General features: G+C 42.1%; 1 protein-coding gene across 3 annotated transcripts in view; it reads right to left on the reverse strand.

Annotated features, from left to right (window-relative positions):
- The window catches only part of FGD5 (FYVE, RhoGEF and PH domain containing 5), a 148827-nt gene that overhangs the window by 118347 nt on the left and 11377 nt on the right, over nt 1-19103 (reverse strand). For all 3 annotated transcript variants that reach the window (XM_019499688.2, XM_059716015.1, XM_014605559.3), the window contains exon 2: nt 15291-18336. In XM_019499688.2, coding sequence (XP_019355233.2) covers nt 15291-18217 — 2927 coding nt within the window. In that variant the 5' untranslated portion in view covers nt 18218-18336. The remainder of the gene's footprint in view (nt 1-15290; nt 18337-19103) is intronic.

Raw genomic sequence — 19103 nt, forward strand, 5'->3', positions numbered from 1 at the left:
GAGCAAGCCGTATTCATACCTCCTACTTCCATGTTACGGGTGATAGGGCAGGGTGAGTGGTAGACATCAGTTGGTGTTCTTGTTTCAATCATAAAGTGTCTCTTTGGAAGAAGTCCAATTTATAAGAAAAATGGCATCAAATTGGAACTTGTGACAATTTATCAGATTGCTTAGAGGTCTAATGGAGCAGGTTTGTTCATGAACAGAAGTACCAAATGTTGAAAGTTGGGCCAATAAGAAATCAATTTTATACATAAAAACGCAGAGTGGCTCCTAAATGGCTGTACTTGAGTGGATGTGCTCAGGGTGCTCTCTGATTGGCTAACAAACATGGGCCTTATGCTGGCTTTCTTCACTGGGCTGAATTTTATACCTTCAGATCATTAGAACGCAACACAGACTATTGCATTTCATCTTTGAGACTCTCTTGCTGTTGCATTCAAATATCTGCTAGTTGCTTCAAATTCACAATACATCCGGGTTTTGCATTTCCCTCTTGCAAACCCCTGATCTATGTGCAACATGATTTGTCACCTCTTAAAGTGTATCATTGTTTGAAAAGTACTACCACAAAACTAAAATTCTGCAGTGCTGCTGAGTAGTTTGGAAGTTTTGCCCCCTAATCAAGGCTGTGGTTTGAGTTTATGTTTTAACTCCATCTACGTTGATTCTGGTCTGTGACAGGTCTGTTGTATCACAGGCATCATCGCACAGTACGGTTCTGAAGCCTATGACTAATTATGTGTTTAAATAACACGCGATGGATTACAATGGGTACCTACACACTGAAGAGTAGGCGTGTGTCTGAGTACTGTGCTCAGCTGGGATCCATCTTGAAGTCTACCACTTCAGGAGACATGCATTTTTATACCTTGTCAGCACTAATACATGTGTGAGCAGACTCTAATAGTCTTATGGCTCACACCCGCTAACGTGTCAACCAGTATAGAGCATGTATCGGGCAACAGATCTTCTCTGAATATGGGACACACTAATAAATGCAGAAAATACAGAGCTGGATCAGATGAGGCTGGCTGAATCTAATGGTACTCTTTCATTTCATTCCATTTCCTGCTTCTTTTCCTTTTTTTCATTCTCCTTGCCTGTGCTCGGTCATTTAATTTGTTTCCTATTCTCAGTTCTGACTTGACTGTAATTCAAGCATGAAATATTTCCCCTTCAAAGATGGGTGCAAAGCTCTCTTTGAATTATGCTCTATAGATGTAAAATTTAATCTAAGTTTTATTAAAAATAAGGGCATGTGGGTAGGATCCCAGCCTCTGTAATATTGCAAAGTAATCCAGGAGAGTTGGAAAAGAGCAACCTGCAAGCACAATCTTGACTAGCTGAAAAGCAAATGCCAATACATGTAGTTAAACACTCAAAGAATTTTGACAAGAAGTCTGTGAAAATGTAAATAGGCAGTTGTCTCCAAACTACCACCTATTTACATTTTCACAGTCTTCTTGTCACACTTTCAGCTTCTATTCTACCTTGGAGAACTCAGAACAGCAGCAGAGTCTCCCAATGCCTGAAGAAGGGTGTTTGTGCCTGAAAGCTTGCAAAGATCTTGCTTCCAACTATTTAGTTGGTCTAATAAATGATACCACATCTACCCAAAGAACCTTGCCTATTTTAGTTTGGTTTTTCAGCCAAAAAACAGAAACACATTTGGTTTTCCATTTTTTTTTTAATGAAAAAAATAAAGTTCCATCAAGATTAATTTTTTCTCACAGACCTACTCATTTTGTTGGAATAGTCATTTTTCAGTGCAAATAGACTGGCTTGCCATTGTTTTAACTGTTATTAAATCCAGTGTTCTAACCCCAAACTCTCCCACACTGTACAATTTTGGCTGTTTCACTGAGGTCCTCATCCAAAGATGATTGAAATTAATGGAAAAAATTAAGCTCTTTAGACCTCTGCTTCACGTGCTTTCTTGATGGGATAATATTAATCATAACACTAATAAAGCATTTTTAATCACACTTACTTTCCTCATAGGTGTCTTGGGTATCACATCTAGTCTGTATGCTGCTTTGACAAGCAAATGTCATAAGCCCTCTGATTACTACTGTTTTAAAAGTTTGGCCGCTAAGGAGGGAAGGCGGCCTGGGTTTTGAGCTCAGACAGAGCATTATCTGAAGTGAACGTTATTTAATTTTTGGTGGGTTTGCTCTGCTTACTTTAATTAAAGAGACCTGTTCATGTTGAATGGTACAAACTTGCTGCCTTGACTTGAACAGATGTTGGGAGGGGTTCTGACGGGTCAGGATAGAGATCCAAGACTAGAAAAGCAGGAGAAGAGTGAAATGGATTATGAGAAACTTGCATAGCACTTCTCACTGAGTGTGTCTACATGTGCATTAGATCTGGGAGCAGTTTACTTGTGAGTAAATGCTTCTGGGCAGGACTCCACACATGCAGGGAAGCGGGAGCAGATTTGCTGCTAATGGCAGCAAACTGCTCCTGTGTCCTGGGGCCCCGCAATGGACCCCTGCTGCCACCAGGGGGAGGTCTAGGCTCCCCCTGGGTGCTAGCCCAGAGGCTAAGCAGGGAGCACTGGGCCAGGAAACTGCTGTCTCCTGGCCAGGGCTTGGACATTGTTCCCTGCCCCCAGAGGGCTGCCTGCTGCTGAGGCAAGGACAGTGTCCTCCTGTCCCAGCATCAGGGAGCTCCTGGCCCTGGCTCCCCGACTGGGGGAAGGGGACTTGGGAAGGGGCATGTCCCAGCCCCCTGCCTTGATCTACCAGTGAGGCACCTAGTAGCGAGCCCCGGGCTCGGCGGGGATTCCTCACCCAGCCAGGGGTTTGCTGCTAGCTGGCTCACTGGTGAATCAGGACAGCGGGCTGGAGCCTGCCCCACCCTTGCAGCTCTTTCCAAGCCCTGTACCTCAATCGCCTGATTGAGGCATGGGGCCGGGACCTGCCCTTGACCAGGAGACCTCCCAGTCCCCACTCCATGATCATGAGGTCGGGGCTGGAGAACCTGTTCTCCATTCAGTTCTGTGATATATGGAGCTGGCAGGGAAAGGCTCCCAGCCCCTACCAACAGGGAGCTCCTAGTGCCAGCTCTGCAGTTGTAGGGCCGGTGCTGGGAGATAAGGATCTCACAGGTCCCTGCTCCTCGATCATGATCTCACAGTTAGGGGATCAGAGCTCCCTGCTGTCGGGGCAGGGGGACATAGTCCCTACCTGGGCTCCGGTGGTGGAGCCCACCCTGGCAGCAGGCAGCTCCTGGGGTCAGAGAGTAATCTCTCGCACCCTGCTGGCCAGCTGATCGGGAGCAGATTTGCTCCCAGTCAGGCATCTACATGAGCACTACTGTGCAGTAACTAAACACAAGTAAATTTGCTACTTGCATTTGCAGGTAGCAAATTTACTCACGATTAGCAAAGATTGCAGCACATTAAGCCTGTGCACATGTAAATGCACACTCTTACAGTGCAGTAAACTTTGCTACTGTGCAGTAAAATGTCTTTTGTGTGGATGCACCCACTGAATCTAGCTGTAGCATCCTCCTTGCCCACTTGAAGAAGAGGAGGGAAAATGAACAAGAACACCCTATCTTTGTAGTGTACCGTATGTTATATGATTTGCCTTTCTCCTAATTATTTTAATAATAAAAAAATGCTTCCTGGCAACAATTGTCATCAGCAAGCCCATATGGGATGTTGTATCTTTTTTAATGAACCCCACAAACTTACATGTCAGGTGAATTTTAGAGCATTATGCTGGAAACAACTAAAACCATTTGTTCCCAGCTTTATATTTCTTCCTTTTTACCTTCTCAGTGCAGTAACTTTCCTTTCTTTCTCTTTTTTCACTATAATGACCATCATTATTACACCCAAACTGCTCAAATATAGCTCAAATGTGCAGGCACTCAAAAACAATATCACAACAGCTGTGTAGGAGTGCTTCCTTACAGAATTATGCATGTATCTGACTAGTTTGTAAGCCCTCCAACCATCCAATCTTACGGTATCCTTGAGTGAAATTTCTTTGCGTTCTGGCTGTACTTTGTGTTTGCAGTCACTCAAATTCTATCCACTTGATAATCTGCATGGTGGAAAGTGAACTATTTTCCTGAAAAATCCAGACTAGAGATTAAGAGTTGGATCAAATAATCTCTTAGATTAGATTTGGTCATAAGACTCAGTCTCTCTCTTTTAGTGTCCTTTCGTGTGGAGTGAAAGGAGGGCAAGAATGTCAGGAGAACATGCAAGCAGATCTAAGACTGGGGTTTATGAATTACCTGGATTGTAGGAATGACACAAGGCACTTAGCTACTTGTTCCTCTCCTAGGCATCACCATTTCCACTAGGCAGAGGCAATTTAGTGTCTGGCAGCAGCATCCTCATTAATGCAGGAGTACACTTCCTTTGATTTCTCTGTCAGCTCAATAGTTTTAACCTCCAGATTATAGGAGGGGCCGTGGTACTCATAGACAGGGTACTGGAGTGGATCTTCAGGAGCCCTTAATTCTAGTCCTGGTTCTGTTACAGGAAACTGGTTATGTGAATGAGGCATGTCACCTCTGTGCCTCAGTTTCTCCATCTCTAAAATGGCAACTGTGATCCCTACTTGCTCTGCAAAGCACTTGAAGCTCTGGGGACGAAAAGTGCTAGATTAGAGCACAAGGCTCCAGGTTTGTTTAGAGCAAAAATCAAGGTCCTAAGAGACAAAATCCTCCTCTTACCTAATTTGTCATTCCTATAGGACTCTCCATGGACATTTTAACTAGGTAGGACATGTGGAATTACACTTATTATGGAAGGTTTTGTGAAGTGAAGCTGAGTGCTGTTATAGAGGACAAAATGGGAGCCCCTAAGCTCCACACCTCTCTGTTGACTTTTACCCAGGCTCAAATTCACTTCTTCTGTTGACTTCTAACAGCCCTGTCAGTGCACCAAGGACTCTATAATAGGAGCCATAAAAAGTTCAGGTCTTTTAGAGCAGGAAACAAGCAACCATCATCTTGTTAGAGCTGCCCATTTTTAATTCCCAGATCTCGACAGCAGTAACATTTTCAGTATAAATTGGATCCAGGGGCACTTTTAGGAAGCTGCTTATGAAGCTGCAGCATCGACCAGCCTTCAAGCACAGTCTCTTTTGTCCTTGTTTCCTTGTGAAGGACAATCTCCCACCACACAGATGCCAGATAATTGCAGGGCTGAAGCATGCTCTCTGCCCACCCCTGACTACAGAGGGGTTATCTCCCTCTGTACAAACTCTGAGCAGCTGGAAATCCTGCATTAACTGCTATCACCTTCTAAGTCCCAGTGGCATTTCAGACAACTGTAAAGAAAACAGAAATAAGGACATGACTCATGTCAGAGCTGTCCATGGCTCTCACCAAGGCTTTAAACTGGAGGCTGTGTGTGGCCTGTTGGTTTGGTTTGGGGAGCGCTTTCGGATGGCTGGCTCTAAATTGCAACTGGGTGAACCTCAATAAATGCATTTTGAAACCCCCTCTTCCTCACCTGCTGAAACTTCAGCAGCTGGTTGAAGTCTCCTGAGTTTTTCTTGTCCTGTCACTTTTGTGTCCTTTTCCTTCAATGAATCCAAACAGAACCATATCTGTGCACCCTTGCCTGCCTGGAGCTAACCTCCCTTGCAGTACAAGAAGACATATTTTTATTCCCAGAACTTCCATTCATTTCTACAAACTCAGCTTTGGTAGTTTGCGGTGCTTTCCTGGCTGTATTCTATGTTCTGGGACACCCAACTGAATAAAATGCCAGGATTGTATGTTTAGCATCAGAGTGTCCTTTCTTGCTAGTTGTGTATTTATAGGGGGCTCCTGTCAGCTTAGTATCCAAGCACTCCACAAATTCAAATGCACTTATCTTCACATGGACTTCATGGGGGTGGGAAACTGAGGTGCAAAGAGACCACATGTTTTGTACAGCAAGTCTGGCAGAGGCAGGAATTGAACTCTTGCCCCTTAAATTGCTAATATAACACTACCCCAATTCCTCTGGAATAGGTCTGTCTAATTGACTGCTAGGCTCTCAAGTCTCAGGCTAGCACATGCTATCCCCTTGGTCATCCATTGTGTTAGCTCCTCATGGCCTACGTTATCCTTGTTCAGTCTGTACACTAGTACGGGGCACTCCTGTTCCAAGGAGGCAATGTGAATGCTAGGCCATGGGAAATTGTAACAGAAAACAGCATTGGAGAGAACTAAGCAGGACACTGAGAGTATGTCCATACTGGCCAACTATGGCACTAGGTAATGCCATGTTGAGACATGCCACACTTACCTTGCCCATGCTCCTTCCCAGTTATAGTATAGCCACTTTACAGTGGTGTTGTGTGTGCCAGTAAGCTCTGCTGAAAGGCAGAGCTAATGTGTCTGCATGCAGCAGCTCGTTAATACAGCTCCCATACTGCCAGTTCAGCTGGTAGCATATACAGAGCAGGTATGGCATGGCTCTGCTTGGCACTGCTCCATGCTCTAGATAAACACCAGAGGAGAGGAGCTGGACACCTACCCCTCATGTCACTGCCACATAGTAGAAATGCTTCTAGGGCTGAGAAACGATGGGTGTAAACTGTAAAATGTCACATTGGGCCGTGTGATAGAGGGAAGATCCAAAACACAGTACACAGGGACTGTTTGCAGGACACAGGTCGGGCAGTGGAGTTAAAAAGTCACAGAGAGAGAGAATTCATTAGCAAGTACATATATACTAGAAGACCATTGAAATCAATCTTCAGCACATTGCTTGATCAACTTCTTGAGAATTTAACAGCAGCTACTTTAAGGACCAACTTTTCCTTAAAGTGTCTAGGCTTTATTCCTCACAACAAGGCAATTTACCTCCTAATTAACATAATTACTACCCATGTGAGGGGCTTATCCTATAAAAAGGACATCCTCCATGTTGCAAAGCTTTTTTCAAGCACTGCATACAGACACATGTGAGCTAGGCAGACTTTGTCAGTAAATAAAATGACTAAAAGAGGCAGAGAAATCAGCTTTAGTTTATACTGATGGGGTGAAGTTGTGCTAGTTCTCTGAGCAAGAAGGGAAGAAAATATGGGGGGAGCTTACTGCTTGTTTCCATTGTGAATGGGGGTGATGAGGTGAGGGAAGCGAGGTGGATCTTGAGCTTGAAGGTACAACTTAATTCCAGCCTCAGTGGCTTTTAAACCAGTAGAGAAGGAACATAAGAAGTGAATAACCTCATGTGTTAAGATTTAGCTGGGCTTCTTGTTTCTTTGTGTAACTTGGCTTCTTTGTACCTTAGCTTGCCCAGCTGGAAAACTAAAGACTCCCCTAGAAACCAGATTCCCTGTCTGAGGTGACCCTCCCTGGGAAGTGGCTCTCAAATGCAAATCTCCAGGGCTGTGACATGACCCCCCCCTTGTTTGGCAGCTTGACTTTGGGTCTATGATTCTTCCTTTCTTGTTTACCACTGCTGTCTCCTTGCTTTGGCTAAAGTCATGAGCCAAATGGTGTCTTTTAATACCAAAGTTAATGCTCTTCCATAATCTGCTCAGTCAAGGCTTGGGACTGGTTCAGGTGTTTCAGTTGATTGCTTACTTGTCTCCAGCCCAGGCACTGGAAGCCCCAAGCTGGATTTCCACTGCATTTCTTTCAGTAAAAATGGCTGTGGATATGGAGCCACATGAAAGCCAAACCTTTGAGTCTGCCAATACAACTGTCTTTGTCAGCCACGGGTATATAAGCCTCTTTCAAATACTAAGCTCTTGTCTTTTCTCCTTGCTCCATCTGTTATCAGTTTACCAAGGATCCCAGCCTACAGCAGTCCATCATGATCAGCAATATGCTATCAGCTAAGTGATGATAACCTCCCTTTGGGCAAACCCTGCTCTCTCTGCCATAGCCAGTGTGCCCTTGCCAAGTGGAACTGATGCAGTTTTGCTGTGAAGAAGTAGGGGCAGGAATGAGGGAAGTCTCAGATATCCACACCCTGGAAGAGGCTGGTCCCAGTGAATTCACAGCCATTCCTCTCCTGGCCTAGCTCAACAGTGGAGCTGATGTAACAACCACCGATGTCTGGGATGCATTTTCTTTTCTTCCCCACCACTGCAGAGATGTCCAGGGAGCAGCCCAGCCACTTAGCCATGTGGCATGATGCAGGGTTTGGCTCTTAAAATGACTTTCTCCATTACCTTAGAGACAGTAGCAAGATGGAGCAAATATATGTCACACCTAGGAGGCTGTGGGGTCAAACACAAGGTACCTGTACTTGGTAGAGGACGTGGTTCTCCAGGGTGATCATCAGTATTGCATTTTCAGGCAGCAGTGAAGCCACTTCAACATAGGGAGAACTGGGTTCAAGTACAAGCCTTGCTACGTGCCTTTCCTTCCTCATGCACAAACCAGTCTATATGCTGCTAGAGATTCAATCAGTTAAAGGAAAGGGAGGAGAAAGTGACTCCAGCATACCCAGTTCGGCAGGTGGAGGAACGTTCTCTGTTTTTATATTGTCTAAAGGTAAAATGAACCCTTTAAGGAAAAGAATGTAATGCTATTTTTAATATCTGCATATGCTTCCTTCTATAATCAACAGAGGGAAACAGGGCCATGTTGTGATCTTCATGTCAGTGTAAATCCAGACAACCAGAAGGATTTGAATTAGTCTCACAGCATTTAAATGTGAAGAATCCTTAGAGAGAGATCTGTTACATTTACTAAATACCCTTTATGGAAACCTTTTACAGCTGTGTTGAATTCTTGGAAGGAGTTTAGCTGTGTACATTGAAAGCTGCTACAGTAAAACCGACTGTACTCCTATAATGTTATTGTTGTTTTCCTAACTAGGGAAGAGAGCTGTTTATAGGCCACTGCAGCAGCTACATTTACTTGACTGACAGCCTGAATGTATGAGCAGCAAGCTGCCAAAAACACTTTGAGAGAGAAGTTTCAAAGGCTAGCAACGAGGAAAGCACTTACATACGATAGATACATTGCACATGTTCAAAGGCAGGCTCTGTTTTAAAAGCCTCCATCTATCATGCTCGGGGATTAAATTTGTGCTAAGGGCATTTGATCTATTTTAAAAGTTAAATGGATGTGTTTCAAATGCCTCGCTAATTGAAAAAAGAAAGAGAGAAGAAAGTGACAATGTAAATCTGATTTATTGGGTTAATTTAGAAACTCCAGACATTGCATCCTAAGTCTTTAACTCCACTTCAGTCAGTGCAGCTACATGTGGGACTACTTTGGCCCACTCTGCTGGCTTTAGGCAGCCCTACAGTCACAAATCAATGCAAAGACCTGCACATTCACAGGTGCCTGTGTCCTGATATGCCTTTGATCTCCTGGATGTGCCCAGCTGATCTGATCAACGGGCAAGATTCATGCACTGACTCAATACTTTTCTGGGGTCCCCATTCAGCATCACCTAACTCTAAGCACATGAGTCGATCAGATCAAGAATAAGGCTGAATTTGGGGAAAGTGCAAAAAAAGTGAGCATAATGTCATTCTCATACTTGCTCCAGGCACTTCCTGACTGTCGTCTGTCCATCTAAATACCACTGTTGTGGTACCTGAGTATCTCTGCCATGTCACTTTTTTGACCTAAATGCTCTCTAAAATGTGTTTTCTAGGGAAATTCAGTCAAGAAGCTGTCTTGCATGTTATACATATAAAAGCATTACATGCCTCTTGTGATTATACAAGTAACAATAACTCCCCATGCATGCACTATTAATCACATGATCTGTACAATTTCATTGTGTTCCTTGCTCCATTTCAATATGCAAGCAGTGACCATCTTTTACAGAGTTTTGCCATTTCACTGTGTCCATTGCTTGCACTGAAACATCCATGGCAAGTACTATCTCTATTTTCTCCTTAGTTTTCACACACTGAATTTAGTTACTATACTATGTCTCTGAACAGTGTGATTTTTATCTCATATAATAAATGTGCTGCCAATTTCAAGGAACAACAAGGAAAATTTAGGATGTAATCTCCTGATTTCCTGGCTTTAATGGTCAAAGCTCACCCCTGACTTTTATGGGGTGAAAATTTACCATGGTAATTTTTAAATTTATCCCAACTACTGTCAGAACAACTTAAGCTATGTATTTTGGTGTAAATTTCATCCTCTAAGTATATTTGTGTGCTTGATTTATCTGTTAGCCTTTCTCAGTGTCAGTGACAGAAGGAAAGGGAGTAAGAGTCTGTTGGATGCTCCAGGGCATTAAAAATGAGATATAGAAACGATCACTCAGATTTGAATCTATCCTCAGACAGTAGCAACTAACCATTGTTTCCATTGGATGGCTCTTGGGTGACCTCTGTGAAATGGCCTGTTGCATAATAGCAGGTGTCTGCACCACAAAACCAGCATCCTAAGGGGCGCTAGTGGGTAGTAACTCTGATAGGCTGCAACGAGTCAGAGGAATAAATACATACACCTTGGGAGTGTCTATAATTACTGCGCATTGGCCTAATTACACTGCATAGTAGAGCATCACAGCACGAACTGTGCTAATAGCCTACTGCGCAGTGTTATTAGGCTAATGCACAGTAAGTGTCACTAATTCACCATGCACTGGTGCTAATGCTCAGTAACTTTAGAGCTGTGCATTTAGTTAGTCCTTTATTAAGGAAGTAGTAAACTAAATGTGCAGTATCTAAGTAGCATTAATGAATGTGTAGACACGCTCCTTGGAGATTAAAGTACCTTCTTACCCCATTGGTCACTGTTCCCTAGGTGCAGAGAAGAGGGGGAAACTTGACCTTCCATTGTCCAGCATACGCCTGTTCTTATTGCTAATGGGTTTCCCTCTCTAAGGCAATCAATTTTGTGCATGCTGCCATGGAAATGAATTAATGGTGAAGAATTCAATAACAGCAAGTTCTTTTTAGCTGTTAAAACCAATAATTCCTATTTTTATTTAGATATTAAAAAAAATGTAATTTATATGCTGCATACACCATAGCAACTCCATCTAGTATATAATACTATTATCTAGTACTTAAAAAAACAAACAAACCAACTTTGATCTTGCACCAAATGAGCTGACAGAGCCCTGGTGTCTTTTGTGTGTACAGCATGTATGATCAATCCCTAGTTGGGCTAGATGATCTCTTGAGGTCCCTTCCAGCCCTACTTCTTGCTTACGAGATTAAAAAGAGAAAAGAATACAGCATAACAAGCGTGTGCCGTCAGTATTCCTGGGAAAAATCCATGAGAAATTTCTTAGTACGCAGTGGCAGCATGTGGGCTGTAAGGGCTTTGCAAAATTAAGTCTTATCCAATCTAACCACTCAGAAAATTCCCCAAGCCACCCTAAGGCACTGGCATTCACCTTAAGGCCAATATATGGATTTACACCCAGGCTAAAATTTGTGCGTTGTTCTTACTTGTTGGGTAAGTGAGTTACTTTTGAGGTGAGTTGATTCATATTTAAGATACTTAATATGCTACCAGGTAAGCAAGTGGACCTGACTCACTTCCATAAATTAGAAAGGAAGATGGTCTTAATCCAAGCTGTCCCATCAATGGAACAATATTTGTTCCATTGTATTTTGTATCTCATGTATTTTGAGGTCTACTGGGAAATACTAAGGTGCCTGGAACATCTTCAAAGAGGCCCAGGGACTCCATATTGCTACCAGGCAAAACAACAATTCTCAGGAATCAAGTTGCACATGATGCCTCTGGATGGCCAGTCACCTGACAAAGGTTCGTTGCATGTGGGATCCTTTGAAGCTTATGGGCAGACAGCACCCAAGGATGGCACCTAAGGAGATGGCAGTCCCCCTTCTCTGGGAACCTGAACCCTGAAGGTGGGACCACACTGTGAAGCAGATGGCTTCCTTTTGCTTACCTCATTTTTTTCAAAACAAGTAGCAGAGGGAACCATTGGGGCCTATGCCAGGTGATACACTCTGATAACAGGAAAGCTATGAGGACTATTCAAGACTCTCAACGTCACCATCTTTGTGACGCTGCTGCAGAAATACACCAAGGTGTTTCTCTGGAAGGCAGTGGGAGTATGACTAATCACAGCCTAGGAAATGAGTGTTTGCTGCACCACTTTCCCCTCTCCAAGATAGAAGGTTCCTTTTGAGCCATTATCACAGCACACTGAACATGGCTTAATGAAGGGCTCTGAGGCATGCAGTGAAATGGGTCTTTAAAATGCACTGCAAATGAAGGTCATGTTTCTAAACCAGCTGGATCTTTAGGTAGCTGTGAATGGACATAGAGCCTCAGTGGAACTGCCTTGATTCATGCTACCCAAGGATGTACTACAAAGCAGGGACAAGAAAGTGTTATCAGACTCTATTTTTGGCCTGAGCAATCAGTTTACCTCAATTTGCAGTTTCAAAGGCATGTTCACAAATGAAAAAGCACTAGACTACAAAGTTTGAAAAAGCACTAAACAACAAAGTTTGAGTTTTATGTTTCTAAGCCGCACAGACCAGGCAGGTCTCATGACCAGGGCCTTTTGAGGCTTCGAGTCTCTCATTCCACTTACAGATAACTATATTTTTCACTATAGGGTACTAATGACAATACATATGGTTGTATCAGATTTTAATTATTAATACCCACACAGCTAAATTTTGGGGATCTAAGATAACTGCCCTTAAGGGGGCAATATTCCCTCTCCTCTCCTGGCAACTGTAATTGTAACATAAGACGGATTTCGAGCATACTTTCATTATTGGACTCTTTCTATAAATTGGATTGCTTCTAATTAAAAAATATTGGTTTTAAATCTACTCCACATGGTCTTTCTCTTAAGCAAGAAAATTAAAAAGTGAATCTTCTCATCTGTCAATTTCAATAAATTCCCATCCCCCCTCGATCCCAGGCATTAGGAATGCGGTGGTTTCTGGATTATTATCATTTTATAGCATTTTCAAATTCTGTTCATTGAAACTTAATGAAAGATTTGTGCTGGTTAATTCATCAAATGCATTTGATTTTAGGACTCTACAGGCACATGCTAAATACCAATACCATCTAAATGAGTATAGTGAAGATAGAAAGTGTCTATATTCAAGCCACATGTGTTTACAAGGGGATAAGTCACAGCACTCATGATCTCAGATGGCTGAAATAAGCTTTATGACACAAGTGCATCAGGAATTTGTTAACAGCATTATGAGATGCTGTTATAGGGTCACTTGTGACATGAGTCCACATCTTGAAGTGTTGAATCCATTAAAGTCCCCTTTTAAAAAGCACTATATTAACAATGAGTGTACTATTTGCAGATGTCTATATGTAGATGTACATGCATACTTACTCACACACGTCTGCTTAGGCATTATATATAATGATGTTATTTTTATATTAGACCCACACTTCTAACCCTCGCATTATGTAATTGAACTGCATTGTTACCCATTTTTTTAACTTAGGCAGGATCTTTTTCCGTGTGGTGTAGTACTAAGCACACCGATGAAGCTCAGTAAATAATAAACAGCAGCTTACAACCAACAAACACGTCTCTGCTCCTGAAACAGTTTTAGACTAATAAGTGCTATTCAGGAAGGTCCAATCTTCATCTCTTCCCTACCAGAAGAAACTGCATGCATAACAAGCGGCAGCCTGAAATATCATGTACAAGCTTTGACCTTGAGACTTCCTGAACCAGTTTTGATTGGCTTTCCCCTAGAAACAACATGCTTCCACAGGAAGTTCATAAATGTGTCTAAGTCACAGCAATTTACGTAGTTTAATATTTTTAACTTCTAAAGAACAACCTGAAATGGGTGGCTTGTCACCGACACAAACAAATGGCCAGGTTTTCATAAGCAAACATCAGTTTTTCTCAGTGCAAACTGAACTGTTGAAAGGAAAGTGAGTGGTTTGTTGGCCATTAAGATTCTACTGATGTGGTCTTTCCTAGACAGCTTATAAAGTGGCTTCTCTGTACTCGGTATGAACCTGAACCATCCTCTGTTCTCAAACCATAGTCAAAATTTAACATTCTGGATCCAAATTCTGTAGCTAGCCTATATCTACAAAGCTGAACAAAAACCCTAGATCCAGGACTACAGAGCTTCGTGGACTTTTGGATCGAGCTGAACACTATCACTTACACCCATCAGCATCCTTAGAAAGACAAACCAGTGCACACCCATCCCTTTTTTACTAGATCAGAGTCTGGGGAACTGGCTACTTCAGGTGCAATGAATGAATACTCTCTCCTTTACTGAGTCGGCAAGAACCAATGAGAGTTGTATGAAATGCCCACTATCAAAGGTGAAATGGAGATACAAGAAAGAGATGGCTGATAACAGAAATGTCATGAAAAAGCAAAATATGAAATACTCAGAGGGAAAGAACAACAAGGACATGAAAATCTTGGTTGGAAGCTTTTAATCTATTTCACACCACTCTAGAAATTCACCCCAGACTTTTTTAATGACATCTCCTGGATTTTCATCTGGTTTCCCATGCTATGTATTCTATATAGTCAATGGGATATCTTCCTTTTGTGTACACTTGTACACCCCAAGTTATAAAATGATACCAGGTTATAAAATGATTATAGGGAGGTTATGAGGGAATAATAGTGTAAAGATGTTGGTCACACCAGTGTTACTACAAAGAGACCTGGGAACTGTACATTTTCTTTTTTTGCAAATGACCTAATAGAGCAGAGAGAGATGAAAACTGCATTATTGATGTTAGCCATGCATGCAGTGCCAGGCAAAACTATTTATATAATTAATTCAGAAGTCAGAAGCTCTGTTAAGGATTCATTATGAAAGGCTTTACAGGAACTTTGAAAATTAATAGACTAGTCAGATTAGTTCATGGTATGCTTGGGAACTTTAGTTTGTATTTAATTGCTGTACTTTGAAAGGTAAATTAAGAATACATTGTTGCCTGGGGAAATTGACAAGCACAATGAAATGAAAGCGGGGATTCTAGGACCCAGTAAAGCAGATTGGATCTGTAGTAAATTGTATTAAAAAAAGAGCTCAGAAACATTATTCATTAAAAAGAAAGACAAAGAAAAGATCCACTAAAGTAAAACAGTCCTTTTGAAGCAACATTGTTCAATTTATATCTCCTACTTAAAAGATCCAGTTCCACTCCACATCTTAATAGGTGTTTACAAAATAAGAGTTTCAATACATATTAATTTAGAGTCTTTTCACTGATAATGGCTTATCTTGTATTCCTCCAATTTCTCTGCTGAAACCACTTCCTGAGTAAGGGGGAATGGATAAGCCAACAAAATGGAAGATCTGCCTACGACATCTAACGGGAAGTCTCGCCTATTTGGTCAAGATTAGCAGGTTTTACATAAGAATTTATTACAGTACCTTTCTGTTTCCTGGTCTGTGGTTTGCTGCTTGTTCTCAAAGCCTGTGAAGCTGCTCATATCCACATAGCCGTCATTTTCATTAGCAGCAGATAACGCCCTGCTGGGATCTTCGAAAAATTCAGTAAAAGTTCCTGCCCGGGTGGGTCTTCGGGGAGGAATTTGTATATTTTCGTAATCTGAGCTCATAGCTGGGATGTTCTCATAGTCAGAAGTATCAGCATTGGGAAATGAAATAGACCTAGGCTTAGTTAACGGGAGTGGCATGAAAGGTGGTCGGGACCGATCCTCAAAAGACTCCACTCTCGACACGCTCCGGCTAAAGGATTTGGGTGTCCCTTTCCTTTTACCGTCCTTGTAGAAAAGAATGGTAGTAGGAGATTCGGAAGCCCGCAGCTTTCCAGCATGTGATTTTAGCTGAGGTGAACTGCTCAGGCTCCTTCTGTCCAGTTCCAAAACCCTCGCGGGTCCATGATAGCTAGACTCGGAGGAAGACCTTGAAGAGGAAACATTAACATCAACGTGGACCTTATTTTCTGTTTTCTTCTTGAATTTGAGGGTGAGGAACCTCTTAAAAGACGATTTCTTTTTCTTGGAGTACTTATCAGGAGATTCATTTTCTATTAATAGTGAGGGGGAACTTTTAGTGATTGGCTTCTTTGTGATACAAGCTAGTTCAAAAGGAGGTGGTATATCAACAACTGAGGATGGGGTAGATACACCACTTGATGGCAAGAGGTGATTTCTCTGGGAAAAGCTGCCTGAGGAACTAATTACACAAGGCAAAGACAGGTTATCTTCTGTCCTCTTTATTCTACTATCATCCAACGTAGAGCCATCACTTTCTCTGTAAACAGACCCTGGCATATCTCTACCTTCTACTGAGTAAGACCGAGGGTATAAAATAAAGCGCCTTGACTTAGCTGGCAGTGCCCTGTTGGCTTCCATTTGTTTTCCTTCCAACGTTAGTAAGTTATTACTTAAATCTTTAGTCACCGAGTCATTGTTTGAAGATGGCAAGTCAGTATCTGGCCCAGATTCTTCTGGAACAGTTTCTGGCACATAGCCAGGCATTTTCCCAGAGAGGGATCTTGTTCTAGTGACAATATTCTTCCGATCAATTGAGAGCAGGCTGTTTTCAGGGTCTAGTTCTTCTCTCTTGCTGTGATCATATGGAATATCTGCTCCTAACACTGCTTCTCCATCACGTGGGTTTTCAGTTTCTGCTGGCAACACATAAGGGTCATCTAGAGAATCATAAATTGTTTCTCTCTCTTCTGATTCCTCAGGCACAACAATTACTTCAGGAATTGGTAAACTCTCACCAGTCTCACGCTCACTCTCACAATCTGCTTCAGCTTTGCTTTGATCACATTCATCTAAGTCCTTCTCAGCTGGTACTTGTTCAGGCAAATTTGAGTCGTTTTCTTCAAGGCTGTCATGATTCTCCTTGCTGCCTTCAAGCAGCTGATCATCTGATTCACAGACTCCAATAGTATTGTCACCACACTCTTCCACAAATGCATCTGGTGTAGACTCTGTTTCCAGCTCTGGCTCATATCCTGACTCAGGAAGTGTTTGAGAATGGGAGAGTTGGTTACCATCATTCAAAAAAGTCTCTTCCATTTCAGGATTCTCATCTGAGTTTTCTAGGGGAGTTTCAATAGCCTCCTCATTGCAGTCATTCTCAAAAGGAATAATTTGACAACTATCATCGACATTTTCTGCCTTCAGCATTTCTTCTTCCCCTTTCTCAGAGTCTTCGCTTGCTTCACATGCTGTCTCTGATGTTTCTTCCTCGCTTTTCATCTCAGTAGTTTGGTAACCATCATCTACGTTTTCTTCCTTTTCCACAGTTGTTTCATTATCATTATCTGGAACTACTTCCTCTCCTTCCACTGCAGCTTCTTTGCTGGCTCCTTCCAAATCCTCTTCCACATCAGGTTCATCTTCAGTTATTTCTAATCCAACATCTGTTTCTCCATCAACCTCATCAGGAAGTGTATCAGGACTTGCACAGCCATCATCTACTAATTCCTCTTCTGTAGCCAAGACCAATTCTGCATTATCATCCAGCTCATCATTGTTGGCTGGACTGACTTCTGTATCAGGATTTGATACTTCTTCTTCTAAAGTTTGGGACAGTTCATTCTCCTGCTCCTCTTCTCTTAGTGGCTCACAACTTGGAATTGACTCATCTACATCTACAGGCGTTAAAATAATATCTTGGCAGATACTGCCCTCCAAGTCCTCATCTCTATTTAAAATCTTATCACTTTCAAGATTATACTCGTTATTGTCCTTCTCTATATCCTGGTTATTAAAAGCTTCCTCATCCTCACCTGCCAAATATGTTTTGGTTTCATTGGGATCGTTTATGCTGTCTACTTCTTCTTCTTCCTCCATATTCTTAGAACCATCCTCTTCAACATCAGGTGTGGCTGAAGACATTTGACAAATTGCTTCAGACTCATTACAGTCTCCAGTGTCTGTTAATTCATCTGACTCTGGTTCTACTGGTTCATCCCTATCTGAACAGTCGTTGCCCTCTGCTTCAGTTATCTCTGGATCACAGATCTCCTCATCATTAGTAGTGCTGTAACCTTCTTCTTCCTCTGCCATTTCTGGAGTTTCTAATGTCTCATTCTCTGCAGACGGCTTGAAGCTCTGGTCATGCTCAGGATCCAGATCATCACAGTCTTTCCCTGTCAGCTGATCTTCAGGAACCACAATGTATTCATCATCAGCCTCTGAGTCCAGGCACTCAGTATTCTGCTGATTTCCTTCATACAACTCTCCATCAGAACATATCAGCTTTCCATTTGTGCACTTATTTAAGTTATTGTTGGTGTAGACACTTGCTGTCCCCTCAGTGTCGGCTGAGAGTTTTGGCTTGGGAGCAATGGGTGGTTTTGGACCCCTAGACATAGAGTTTGGATTATGAAGAACATCAGATCTTGTCAGTGAAGGAGAAAATTTGGGGACAACTACTGGAGACAGATGACCGATAATCTTTGGTTTTGGTGCTAGTGGTGGTTTTGTGAATTCTGGAAAAGAGAGAAAAAAGCCACATTAGCCACTTGCCATCTTTGATTTCATTTTAAATCAAGGAACCAGACCACCAGAGAATTCTCCACAATTTACTTCACTCATGATGGTATATTTTAACTAGAGATGTAGTCCAGACAAGAAGCCTGCCCCAGGGAGGAAAATGGTGGCGGGGGAAGCACATGGACTACAACACTCTAGAGACACGATGGCTACACAAGTGAATTAAGTGTATGTTAAACTGAACCAAACTGACACACTTCAGTTCAAGCCGAGACATTTTGTTTCAACAGAACATTTTCTATCAGCCCCTCATTTGGATCCACTTGCAGCCTAAGCAACTGTAGCAATGCTTTTCATATACACCGGAGACAACAAACCAGACCTAACCCTCAGCAATGTTTCTTTCAGCAGCAAATAAATAAAAAAAAGTTTCATTCAGCCTTGTAAAACTAACATGGACATTTACCAGCCCAAGGTATGGAATCTGTTCTCCCCCCCTCCACCTTTACCGTGATGACTGGGGATAATGAAGTGATAATGAATATTAAGTGATATTTTACCTGCTGGCCAACTAATTTAATCACCAGGTTGAGAAGAATTATAAAGGCTTATTTATATGTAAAAAAGCTAAGCTATAACACACTAAATGATGCGTTTGTGCCCAGCATACTTAATTTAAATGGAGAGAACCATTTAAATTGGTGTCTGATTAAACTGAAGATCCAAAGTGTATAATTTCTTTAGCTGTCACATAATTCTGGGG

The sequence above is a fragment of the Alligator mississippiensis genome, chromosome 12, assembly GCF_030867095.1.
Source record: "Alligator mississippiensis isolate rAllMis1 chromosome 12, rAllMis1, whole genome shotgun sequence".
Lineage (NCBI taxonomy): Eukaryota > Metazoa > Chordata > Crocodylia > Alligatoridae > Alligator > Alligator mississippiensis.